This window comes from Manis pentadactyla, chromosome 11 (genome assembly GCF_030020395.1).
Source record: "Manis pentadactyla isolate mManPen7 chromosome 11, mManPen7.hap1, whole genome shotgun sequence".
Classification (NCBI taxonomy): Eukaryota; Metazoa; Chordata; class Mammalia; order Pholidota; family Manidae; genus Manis; species Manis pentadactyla.
In genome coordinates this window covers 121,757,991-121,771,327 of record NC_080029.1, presented here as the reverse complement: position 1 = coordinate 121,771,327, position 13,337 = coordinate 121,757,991, and the positions used below count along the sequence as shown (strand labels likewise).

Genomic DNA, 13,337 nt, shown 5'->3' with positions numbered 1-13,337 from the left:
TAGCAGTTCCTTGTGTCTTTGTCAGACTTACCATTCTTTTGAGGGAGAAAAGACATGGTTTCTTCCAGCAGATCATCTTAAAAGGGTTTCTCAACCTCAGTACTCTTAATATTTTGGGTCAGTTCAGTTTGCTGTTGTGGGAGACTTCCCTATGTGCTGTAGAATGCTTAGAGTCTCCCTGGACTCTACCTACCAGGTGCCAGTCGCACTGCCTAACTACCACCAGTGTGACAACCAAAAATGTCTCTAGACATTGTCAGAACTGCCCCTGATTGAGAACCGGAGGTGCTTTAGAAGTGAGGAAACCTTTATGAGAAACTGCTGCAAGATCTTCCTCCCCCTGACCCTTGCCACATCATGTCTTCTTGGCCAGTATTGTGTCAGATGCCCATGCTTACTTAAATCAGCTGTTGGCATGAGCACCACCATGATTACTAGAAATTAATCAGCTTCATTACCTGAGAGGAAGTTATCTATCTGAACAAAAACAAAGGGTTTGTTCTGAAGTTAAGGGAATCTGGATGTTGGATAGGCAACAGCAGAGTCTGCTAACAGAGAAAAAAAGTTAAAATTGCTTACCTATTGCAAGGGCCTTTTGGAAGTGCCATAGTGGAAAATGCAGGTAACTTGATTATTGAGTCTTCAGGAATGATTTGGAATGATAGTTATAGGGGTAAGTATAGGAGTGGGGTTATATTGATAGTGTTCACTGTTGATTCCCCAGTACCTAGTACAGATCCCAGTAGATAGCAGATGCTTAATAAAAATTTTTTGAATGAATGAATACAGAAAAATGCTGATTAGATACTCTCATGAATGAAATGGTATTTTGGATTCGGAGAGCAGTGGTGTAATTATAAATGCAGTTGACTGAAATGAAGACACTCATGTAGACCATTCCCTCCTTCCAAATAAGCTGTAGTCAGCTTGATGGAATTAAGCTTTTGCCTAAGTAGTGCCTTAAAATAATCATGAACTATTTGACTCATAATATTGATACTATTTCATTAGGGTTCTTGTACCTCCTTCTTCAGAACTAAACATTTTTTATGACATTGGTAAGAACTCTTGATTAGCTTAGCAACTTACTGACTTCTTCCATACTTATATACATTAGGTAGAGACATAAAAGTACAAATTAAAAAGGATTAAATAAATGTGAACTATTTTACTGGTTCAAAATATGGTTCAATAGTTCAGAGTACCTTTGTTTATTAAAAATTAGTATTTGATTAGAATAGAATGCGAGTCATTGGCTTTTGGGGGTGATTGGGAGGTGGTGGATATGTTTATTATCTTGATTGTGGTCATGCATCACAGGTGTATGCATATGTCCAAACTCATCAAATTATGTACATTTAAACATGCAGGTTTTTGAAAACTATACCTCAACAAAGTGGTATAAAACAAAAACAAAGAACAGCGATACACTTCATGAGCCGATGAAACCCAGATGCATCTTTTTTTTTACTCTCTGGAGTGAATCCAGTTCAGAAAGGCCTTTAACTTTACAAATTAAAAAGGATTAGAAGGACAAGAAGAACTTGACTTACTTTTTAAAGTATTTTCCACCTCTAATAATGTTGTTTTTTGCTTTGTTTTCAGTTTCTTTATAGCTAAGCTGTTGCCCACTGGTATCAGCAATGACTGGAGGATTGGCTTTGTGATTTGAACACTCGATCTCTGTAAAGGGATTGTTCTTTCTAGATGTCTAATCTATGTTGTATAAGAGACAACACAGAATCTGGTTTGTTAGTCCTTTTTAGTCTTATTTGTCTACTTTGAGCTCAGGTCAATTAAGATTTTCATCCCCACTGGGAGAAAGATCAGCTCTTTAATATCTGCACTAGTGTTTGTATCTGTGTTTACTTTTGATGCATGTCTGAGATTTTAGAATTGAAGCTATAAGCTGTTTCTCTGTATCTTTGTTATAGTTCAAAAAGGTCTTTAACTTTACAAATTAAAAATAATTAGATAATGACATGATATTGTACATAAAAAACCCTAAAGAATCCACTCCAAAACTACTAGGTCTATAATATCTGAATTCAGCAAAGTTGCAGGATGCAAAATTAATACATAGAAATTGTTGCATTCCTATACACTAATGATGAACTAGCAGAAAGAGAAATCAGGAAAACAATTCCATTCACAATTGCATCAAAAAGAATAAAATACCTAGGAATAAACCTAACCAAGGAAGTGAAAGACCTATACCTGAAAACTGCAAGACACTCATAAGAGAAATTAAAGAAGGTACCAATAAATGGAAACACATCCCGTGCTCATGGATAGGAAAAATTAATATTGTCAAAATGGCCATCCTACCCAAAGCAATCTATGGATTCAATGTCATCCCTATCAAAATACCAACAGCATTCTTCAACAAACTAGAGCAAATAGTTCTAAAATTCATATGGAACCGCAAAAGACCCCAAATAGCCAAAGCAATCTGGAGAAGGAAGAATAAATCTAGGGGTATTATATTCCCTGACTTCAAGCTCTACTACAAAGCCACAATAATCAAGACAATTTGTTACTGGCACATCAACAGACCCAGAGACCAATGGAACCTAACAGAGAGCCCAGATACAAACCCAAGCATATATGGTAAATTAATATATGATAAAGGAGCCATGGACATACAATGGGGAAATGACAGCCACTTCAACAACTTCTGTTGGCAAAACTGGACAGCTACATGCAAGAGAATGAAACTGGATTATTGTCTAACCCCATACACAAAAGTAAACTCAAAAGGGATCAAAGATCTGAATATAAGTCATGAAACCATAAAACTCTTAGAGGACAATGTAGGCAAAAATCTCTTGAATATAAACATGCAACTTTTTCCTAAACTCATCTTGGACAAGGGAAATAAAGGCAAAAATGAACACATGGGACTACATCAAATTAAAAAGTTTCTGTACAGCAAAGGACACCATCAGCAGAACAAAGAGGCATCCTACAATATGGGAGAATATATTTGTAAGCGACATATCCAGCAAGGGGTTAACATCCAAAACATAAAGAACTCACATGCCTCAACACCCAAAAAGCAAATAACCCTATTAAAAAATGGGCAGAGGATCTGAACAGACTCTTCTCCAAAGAAGAAATTCAGATGGCCAACAGGCACATGAAAAGATGCTCCACATTGCTAATTAGGGAAATGCAAATTAAAACCACAATGAGATATCACCTCACACCAGGATGGCCAACATAGAAAAAACTAGGAACAAATGCTGGTGAGGATGCAGAGAAAGGGGAACCCTCCTACACTGCTGGTGGGAATGTAAATTAGTTCGACCACTGTGGAAAGCAGTATGGAGGTTCCTCAAAACACTAAATATAGAATTACCATTTGACCCAGGAATTCCACTCCTAGGAATTTACCCTAAGAATACAAGTTCTCAGATTTAAAAAGACATATGTAGCCCTATGTTTATCGCAGCACTATTTACAATAGCCGAGATAATGGAAGCCACCTAAGTGTCCATTAGGATAAAGAAGATGTGGCACATATACAAAATGGAATACTATTCAGCCATAAGAAAGAAATCCTACCATTTGCAACAACATGGATGGAGCTAGAGGGTATTATGCTCAGTGAAATAAGCCAGGCGGAGAAAGACAAGTACCAAATGATTTCCCTCATTTGTGGAGTATAAGAACAAAGAAAAGAACTGAAGGAGCAAAATAGTAGCAGACTCACAAACTCCAAGAAGGCACTAGCAATTACCAAAGAGGAGGGGTGGGGGAGGGAGGGAAAAGGGGATCAAGGGGGTATTATGATTAGTGTACATGGTGTGGGGGGATCATGGGGAAGACAGTGTAGCACAGAGAAGACAAGTAGTGACTCTGTGGCATCTTACTGCACTGATGGACAGTGACCGCAGTGGGGTGGGGGGGGGGACTCAGTATGGGTGAATGCAGTAACCACATTGTTTTTCTTTTTTTTTCCATACTTAATTTTTTATTTTGAAATTTCCTATTCCTCTATACAAGAACCTTTGCTGAAACACTTTTCACAAAGGCAGCATAACATTTTACATTTTTCCCCTTGGCAAAAAGTGTAAATTACGTTGTTCTGCTGTCATCTTTGGCTGGGGAACCACATTGTTTTTCATGTGAAACCTTCATAAGAGTGTATCAGTAATACCTTAACAAAAAAATGATTAGATAAACATGAACTGTTTTTATAGGAGTATTTTATTGATAGTTCAAAATATTTTTTGCGTAATAAGCGTTAGTATTTATTTAGAACAGAATGATTAACTTTGAGTCATTAATTGTAAAAATCCTGGTATACCACTAAGGAAAATTAGTAGCCACATTGTCTTATTTCAAAAAAATTTAGTAGAGGAACTTGTTAAGTAGGTGTTAGGAGACTAAAAAAGCAAAAAGACATTGAGGGAGGTGAAACAGAAGGAAGAGGTCGGGGTTATCAGAACCTTCAAGTTCAAAGCAGGGACTTCACCGAGCTGGTGCCAGCCAGTACTTCTGGGGGAGTGCAGTGGGGCTGGTTCTGTCTGTGCGTGCTGGAGACTGGAACCCACTTCAGGGCGGTGCTGATGCAGACAGCAAGCAAGCAAGGAGAGCATCCCTTCTCCCTCCCGCCTTCATTCTAATTTCTTCAGATACATGGTACTGGTGGTGGAACCTAACAGGAAGTCACCTAAGGAGGGAAAAGTGTAGTTTGTACAGTTCTAATCCAGCATCACAAAGGGCACGTGTGGAAGTCAAAGACAGTAGTTTAATGACGTACTTAATACGTTGAATGAAGTAGAGATTCAGAGAACTGGTACCAAGTTCAGTTAATCAAAAAATTTTTTTAATTTTAATGGCAGTCATAGCTGAAAACAATGCCTCTGAGAGTATGATGTACAGCAGGGTGAGCAAACTTTTTCTGTTAAGCATCAGATGTTAAATATTTTAACTTTGCAGGCTGTTAGGTCTCTCAAATACTTAATTTGCCTTCGTAGCACAAAAGCAGCCTTAGATAATATGTAAACGAATGAGTGTGACTGTGTGCCAATAAAACTTTATTTATAGAAGCAGGCAGTGGCCTGGATTTGGCCCTGGGGCTATAGTTTGCAGGCTCCTGATAAAGAACATATGCTTAGAGGGAAATTAATCAGGTGATAGTCCATATGGATTCATGTTTGGCATAACCTTGATACTTTTTAATTTGGGAGACCATTGTCTTAAGGTCTGATTAGATTGATTTTTACAACCTTGCTGGCAAAAGAAAGCCTATAAGAGGAAAAGGGAAAGTGTTAGCTCTCCCATTCTCATGTTCACATATGATTGTATTATCAGTACTATCTTTTATACGTAGTTTCTTTATAGGAATCTTTTTTTTTAACTAAAGTATCATTGATATATAGTCTTATCATGGTTTCACATATACAACACAATGGTTCCGCATTCACCCATATTATCAAGCACTCACCCGCTCCACCACAGTCACTGTCTATCAATGTAGTAAGATATTAATAGAGTCATTAATTGTATTCTCTGTATTGTGCTCGGTGACCTACTTATATTATAATTGCAAATTATAGTGCCTCTTAATCCCTTTCTCCCTCTCTCCCCACCCACTATCCCCAACTCCTCCCTTTGGTAACCACTAGTCCCTTCTTGGTGTCTATGAGTCTACTGCTATTTTGTCCTTCTGTTTTGCTTTGTTTTTATACTCTAAAAATGAGTAAAATATTTTGGTATTTGTCTTTCTCCGTCTGGCTTATTTCACTGAGCATTATACCCTCTAGTTACATCCATGTTGTTGCAAATGGAAGGATTTCTTTCTTATGGCTGAATAGTATTCCATTTGTATATGTACCACATCTTTATCCATTCATCTACTGACGGACACTCAGGTTGCTTCCATTTCTTGCCTATTGTAAGTAGTGCTGCGATAAACATAGGGGTCATATGTCTTTTTCAAACTGGGCTCCTGCATTCTTAGGGTAAATTTCTAGGAGTGGAATTCCTGGGTCAAATGGTATTTCTATTTTTAGTATTTTGGGGAACTTCCATACTGCTTTCCACAATTGTTGAACTAGTTTACATTCCCACCAGCAGTGTAGGAGGGTTCCCCTTTCTCCACATCCTCACCAGCATTTGTTGTTCCTAGTCTTTTCTATGGTGGCCATCCTAACGGGTGTGAGATGATATCTCATTGTGGTTTTAATTTGCATTTCCCTGATAATTAGTGATGTGGAGCATCTTTTCTTGTGCCTGTTGGCCATCTGAATTTCTTCTTTGGAAAAGTGTCTGTTCATATCCTCTGCCCATTTTTTAATAGGGTTATTTGCCTTTTGGGTGTTGAGGCATGTGAGTTCTTTATAGATTTTGTGTTAACCTCTTGTTGAATTTGTCATTTACAAATACATTCTCCCATACTGTAGGACGCTTTTTCTGCTGATGGTGTTCTTTGCTGTACAGAAGCTTTTTAGTTTGATGTAGTCCCATGTGTTCATTTTTGCTTCTGTTTCCCTTGCCCGAAGACATGTGTTCAGGAAAAAGTTGCTCATGTTTATATTCAGGAGATTTTTGCCTATGTTTTTTGCCTATGTTTTCCTTTTAAGTTTTATGGTTTCATGAGTTACATTCAGGTGTTTGATCCATTTCAGGTTTAGTCTTGTGTATGGAGTTAGACAATAATGCAGTTTCATTCTCTTACATGTAGTTGTCCTATAGGAATCTTTTTAAGCCACTTACTCATTTTTGTATGCCTTTAGTAGTTAAAAATTTATATAGTTGCACAGGAATGTGAATATCCTTACTGCCACTGAAATGTACACTCAAAAATGGTTAAAATAGGACTATGGTTACAAAGGGAAGTGGGTGGGGAGGGAGGGAGAAGGGAATTAAGGGCATTATTATTAGCATGCATAATGTAGGGGAGTCATGGGGAAGGCAGTATAGCACAGAGAAGACAAGTAGTGACTATAGCATCTTACTACGCTGATGGACAGTGACTAATGGGCTGTGGGGGGTGATTGATAATACAGGTGAATGTAATAACCACAATGTTCCTCATGTGAAACCTTCATAAGATTGTTTATCAATGATACTTTAATAAAAAATATATAAAAAATGGTTAATAAGTTTTATGTTAAGTATATGTTACCACAATAATAAAAATTTAATATAAATCCACTTGCATGCACGTACTTATTGTTATGGAACCTCACTCTTTCCTCAGCTGTTTCAAATACTGGCAGTGATTGGTTGGCATGAAACCTCCTAAGGGTGCCAATTTCCATTCATAAATTAAATTCAAAGCTTAATTTAATGTTTTTAGTAAAAGAAGAAGTAAATAGGATATTCAGTATCTTCTCCTTGCATTGTAGTAGATTGTCCTTTACATCCTGGGTATGCACACCCTGCTGGAGAGAGACCACTGGGCTGCAGACCTGTTTCCTCATAGGATCGTTTGATGTAATACTGAGGCAGTACAGTGATAATCCTGCACACTGGACTCTTTCTCCAGTTCTTTCCCTGCCTGCATTGCACGTATTGCTATTGGTATTATCCTGACCTTGTGTTTTCACGCCTGCTCTCCCATTCCTAACCCAGCTCTGCTTTCTCGTGCACATTTCCATGGCACTTTATATCAACTTCTATTGTAATTCTCATCACGTGTATTTTAGTAATTTGCTTATCTATCTCTCCTCCTTCCTTGAGTGGCATGTCTTGGTTATATACTATATTCCCAACACTTAACTATGGTACACAACATGCTCTCTTAAATATCTTTATCAGATGACTGGAACTAGAACCTAATGCAAACTCTGACGAGCTGCTCAGTGGTTCATGATCTGAACTACTGATGGAGTCTCCGTCAGCTATTCCTCCCCTTCAGGATTTTGGTCAACCTTAATTTCTTTCAGTAGCCCTAAATTTCGTCTTTACTGCCAGCACAGCCCTTTCCTGTATCAATATTTGGCATCAGGAACACCTGGGCATGCATTATGTTCCTATCGTACACATCTTTCAGAATAGTTACTGCAACTATCTTGGTGATATTGATTAATTTGTCAAACATTTATTGATTGCCTGCTATGTGCTAGAAACCCTGCTGAGGATATCACAACGAGCATTTTACATACAAGGGAACTGAGAAGTTGGATGACAGGTATAACATGTTAACGACAGATTATATAACACGTTAATGACAGAACTGCAGCTAGATCTTCCGGCCTCCTGGCTCTCGGCCCAATGGGCAGAAGGCAGTCGTGAGAAGAGCTAGAGTAGTATTGTTGGGATGACGTGCATGAGGGGTTTGCTTGTGATCGTTCTGACCTCTGCTTGAGTATTTTCAGTAATTGAGGAGGTTGGTCTCAAGAGGAAGTACATTACATTTGTTTAGACCATGTTGGAGTCTCATTTGGCATACCACTTGCCTGGTTCACCCTTCTTAGGGTGATCAGATGGGAATTAGATAAACTCAATTCAAGATTCTCTGGGAATGGATGGTTTGGAGAATTCTGTGTGGGTTTCTGCTAGGGGAAACCTTAGGAGTCTCAGAGACAGAGGGTGGCTGGCTCTTGAGGGAGTTGGTGTGTATCTTGGTGTGGCCTCTGCAGGATCAAGTCAGTATGGTGCTTGTTGCTGTGTGACTTGGTTCAGAATTTGTTTACACAGAAGTGATAGACTTCTGAGAAGGGAGCACATTAAAGATCTAAGAACAGGTTTCTATAAGCTTTAGGTTATGAGGACTTGGTATACTTATACTATGAGGGTATTTCTGTCTTAAGCAACTACTGGACATTCAGAATCAAACCACCCAGGCTTCTGGGAAGAGACTGCTCTATGTTTCCTCTTCTGCTTCTTTGATACTCCGCTGTCAAAAAAGCCTCTGTCATTACCACTTCCCTTATGAAGAACAGAACCAGTTAAGGTTTCCAGGAGTACTGCTTATTTCATATTCACTGTTACCTGGGTAATATATGACATCTATCATTCCATGAATTTTGTGTGGTTGTGCTACTTAATATAATTTAGGAATAGCTTACTTTACCATCTTCACTTTGATTCCTGTAACACCCTCCATAAAGGACTACTAATGTGTTTATTTTTCACTTCCACTAGCACTTTCTGTGGGCACACTAACTTTAGTCCCTGTTTTTTCTCCAGGGTCGTCTAGTAGCAGGCACCCAAATCAGGCAACTCCAAAGAAAAGTGGCTTAAAGAATGGCCAGATGAAGACTAAAGATGATGAGTGCTTCGGGGATGATATTGAGGAGATCCCAGATACAGATTTTGATTTTGAAGGGAACCTGGCTCTTTTTGACAAGGCAGCTGTGTTTGAGGAGATTGACACCTATGAGAGGAGAAGTGGTACCCGCTCCAGGGGTATCCCAAGTGAAAGGCCTGCTCGGTACCGCCACGATGAGAACATCCTGGAGTCCGAGCCCATTGTTTACCGGCGGATCACAGTGCCCCACGGCGTGAGCAAGGAGTTCTGCACGGGTGAGTTGCACCATGTCCAGGCCTCACTAGCTGTTCCTCCCTTGCTATCATGTTTGCAACAGAATGACCCAGATTCGGAATCAGTCTTACAGAAGCAATTAACTAAAGTCACTTGGTGGTTGACCCATTAATTACTGTTTCTTGGGGATTGTGGCCAGTACAGCATCCTTCCTACCACTGTGGTAGGGTCTGATTTCTCTACCTGTCCATTTATATCCCGCATCTGGCAGGATCTGGTCTGCTGTTATTTAGTATGTTATGAATAACAACTAAAGGCATAAGGGCTGACTATCTAGGTTCACATACAGTAGCCTCCCCTTATCCATGGGGGATACATTTCAAGACCCCTAGTAGATGGCTGAAACCACAGATAGTACCAAACCATATACTATGTTTGTTCCTATACACATATGCCTATGGTAAAGTTTAATTTATAAATTAGGCACAATAAGGTTAATAATAAAAAAAGAACAATTGTAATACATTGTAATAGAAGTTATGTGAATATGGTCTCCCTCAAAATACCTTACTGTACTACACTCACCTTTCTTCTTGTGATGAGATGAAGTGAGGTAGATGCCATGGGCATTGTGACGTAGCATTAAGTGTTGTTGACCTTCTGATAGACCATAAGGATCATCTACTTCTGGACAGCATTGAGTGCACGAAACTGAAACCATGGGTAAGGGGGTATCCCTGTTAAACTGCCTGTACATTTTACCAGAAGTTCAGCTCTGTTTTACTGGTTATTTCCTGGTATAAAAACCAGTTAGAGCTCAAAAAGATCATCCACCATGATCAAGTAGGACTTATTCCAGGGATGCAGGGATGGTACAATATTCAAAAATCCATCAACATCATCCAACACATCAACAAAAAGAAGGACAAAAACCACATGATCATCTCCATAGATGCTGAAAAAGCATTCAACAAAATTGAACATCCATTCATGATAAAAACTCTCAGCAAAATGGGTATAAGAGGGCAAGTACCTCAACATAATAAAGGCCATATATGACAAACCCACAGCCAACATCATACTTAACAGCGAGAAGCTGAAAGCTTTTCCTCTAAGATCAGGAACAAGACAAGGATGCCCACTCTCCCACTTTTATTCAACATAGTTCTGGAGTTCCTAGCCATGGCAATCAGATAACACAAAGAAATAAAAAGCATACAGATTGGCAAGGAAGAAGTTAAACTGTCCCTGTTTGCAGATGACATGATATTGTACATAAAAAACCCTAAAGAATCCACTCCAAAACTACTAGATCTAATATCTGAATTTAGCAAAGTTGCAGGATACAAAATTAATATGCAGAAATCTGTTGCTTCCTATACACTAATGATGAACTAGCAGAAAGAGAAATGAGGAAAACAATTCCATTTACAATTGCATCAAAAAGAATAAAATACCTGGGAATAAACCTAACCAAGAAAGTGAAAGACCTGTACTCTGAAAACTACAAAACACTCATGAGAAAAATTAAAGAAGATACCAATAAATGGAAACACATCCTATGCTCATGGATAGGAAGAATTAATATAGTCAAAATGGCCATCCTGCCTAAAGCAATCGACAGATTCAATGAAATTCCTATCAAAATACCAATGGCATTCTTCAACGAACTAGAGCAAATCATTCTAAAATTCATACTGAACCACAAAAGACCCCAAATAGCCAAAGCAATCATAAAGGAAGAATAAAGCAGGGGGGATTACACTCCCCAACTTCAAGCTCTACTACAGAGCCACAGTAGTCAAGATAATTTGTCACTGGCACAAGAACAGAACCAAAGACCATATGGAACAGAAGAGAGAGCCCAGATATAAACACAAGCATATATGGTAAATAAATGCACAGTATAAGAGCCATGGAAATGACAGCCTCTCAACAGATGGTGTTGGTGAAACTGGACATACATGCAAGAGAATGAAACTGGATTATTGTCTAACCCCATACACAAAAGTAAACTCAAAATGGATCAAAGATTATGATTAGCATGTATAATGGAGGGGGGCACAGGGAGGGCTGTGCAAGACAGAGAAAACAAGTAGTGATTCTACAGCATCTAACTACGCTGATGGACAGTGACTGTAATGGGGTTTGTGTGGGGGACTTGGTGATGGGGGGAGTCTAGTAGACATAATGTTCCTCATGTAATTGTAGATTAATGATAACAAAATTTAAAAAAAGGTGGGGGAGTAGAGGCCATGTGGGACCTAAAAAAAAAAAAATGGATCAAAGACCTGAATGTAAGTCATGAAACCATAAAATTCTTAGAAGAAAACATAGACAAAAATCTCTTGAAAATAAACATGAGCAACTTTTTCCTGAACACATTTCCTTGGGTAAGGGAAACAAAAGCGAAAATGAACAAATGGGACTACGTCAAACTAAAAAGCTCCTGTACATCATGGTGGATGATCTTTTTGATGTATTTTTTAATTGGATTTGCTAGTATATTGTTGAGTATTTTTGCATCTATGTTCATCAGGGATATTGGTTTGTAATTTTCTTTTTTTCTGGAGTCTGTCTGGGTTTGGTGTTAGAGTGATGCTGGTCTCATAGAATGAGTTTGGGAGTATTCCCTCCTCTTCTATGTTTTGGAAAACTTTAAGGAGGATGGGTATTAGGTCTTCAGTAAATATTTGATAAAATTCAGCAGTAAAGCCATCTCGTCCAGGGGTTTTGTTCTTAGGTCGTTTTTTGATTACCAATTGAATTTTGTTACCATTAATTGTTCTGTTCAGATATTCTGTTTCTTCCTGGGCCAACCTTGGAAGGTTGTATTTTTGTATCAAATTGTCTATTTCTTGTAGATTATCTGGTTTGTTAGCATATGATTTTTCATAGTATTCTCTAACAATTTTTTGTATTTCTGTGGTGTCCGTAGTGATTTTTCCTTTCTCATTTCTGATTCTGTTTATGTGTGTAGGCTCTTCTTTTTTCTTCATAAGTCTGGCTAGGGATCTATCTGTTTTGTTTATTTTCTCTAAGAACCAGCTCCTGCTTTCATTGATTCTCTCTATTGTTTTATTCTTCTCTCCTCTAATCTTTATTATATCCCTCTTTCTACTGACTTTGGGCCTTATTTGTTCTTCTTTTTCTAGTTTTATTAATTGTGAGTTAGACTGTTCATATGGGTTTGTTGTTCTTTCCTGAGGTAGTCTTATATTGCAGTATACTTCCCTCTTAGCATGGCCTTCGCTTCATTCCACAGATTTTTCAGTGTTGAGTTAATGTTGTCATTTGTTTCCATATATTGCTTGATCTATGTTTTCATTTGGTCATTGATCCATTGATTATTTAGGAGCATGTTGTTAAGCCTCCAAGTGTTTGTGGTCTTTTTGTTTTCTTTGCATAATTGATTGTACTTTCATACCTTTATGGTCTGAGAAGCTATTTGGTACAATTTCAATTTTTTTGAATTTACTGAGGCTCTCTTTGTGATGTAGTATATGATCTATTCTTTTTTTTTTGGTATCATTAATCTACAATTACATGAGCAACATTATGGTTACTAGACTACCCCCTTTATCCAGTCCCCACCACATATCCCATTACGGTCACTGTCCATTAGTGTAGTGAGATGCTATAGAATCACTACTTGTCTTCTCTGTATTGTAGAGCCCTCCCTGTGCCCCCCACCCCCTACATTATGTGTGCTAATTGTAATGCCCCTTTTCCCCCCTCGTTCCTCCCTTCCCACCCATCCTCCCCAGTCCCTTTCCCTTTGGTAACTGTTAGTCCATTCTTGGGTTCTGTGAGTCTGCTGCTGTTTTGTTCCTTCAGTTTTTTCTTTGTTCTTATGCTCCACAGATGAATGAAATCATTTGGTACTTGTCTTTCT

At 38.4% G+C, this 13,337-nt stretch overlaps 1 protein-coding gene across 4 annotated transcripts in view; it reads left to right on the top strand.

The window, feature by feature from the left end:
- Window positions 1-13,337, top strand: part of EDC3 (enhancer of mRNA decapping 3) — an 83,811-nt gene that overhangs the window by 40,333 nt on the left and 30,141 nt on the right. For all 4 annotated transcript variants that reach the window (XR_008992674.1, XM_057488979.1, XM_036907694.2 and 1 more), the window contains exon 4: window positions 9,148-9,483. Coding sequence is in view for 3 of the 4 variants with exons in the window: in XM_057488979.1 (XP_057344962.1) it covers window positions 9,148-9,483 (336 nt within the window). In the remaining variant the exon portion in view is untranslated. The remainder of the gene's footprint in view (window positions 1-9,147; window positions 9,484-13,337) is intronic.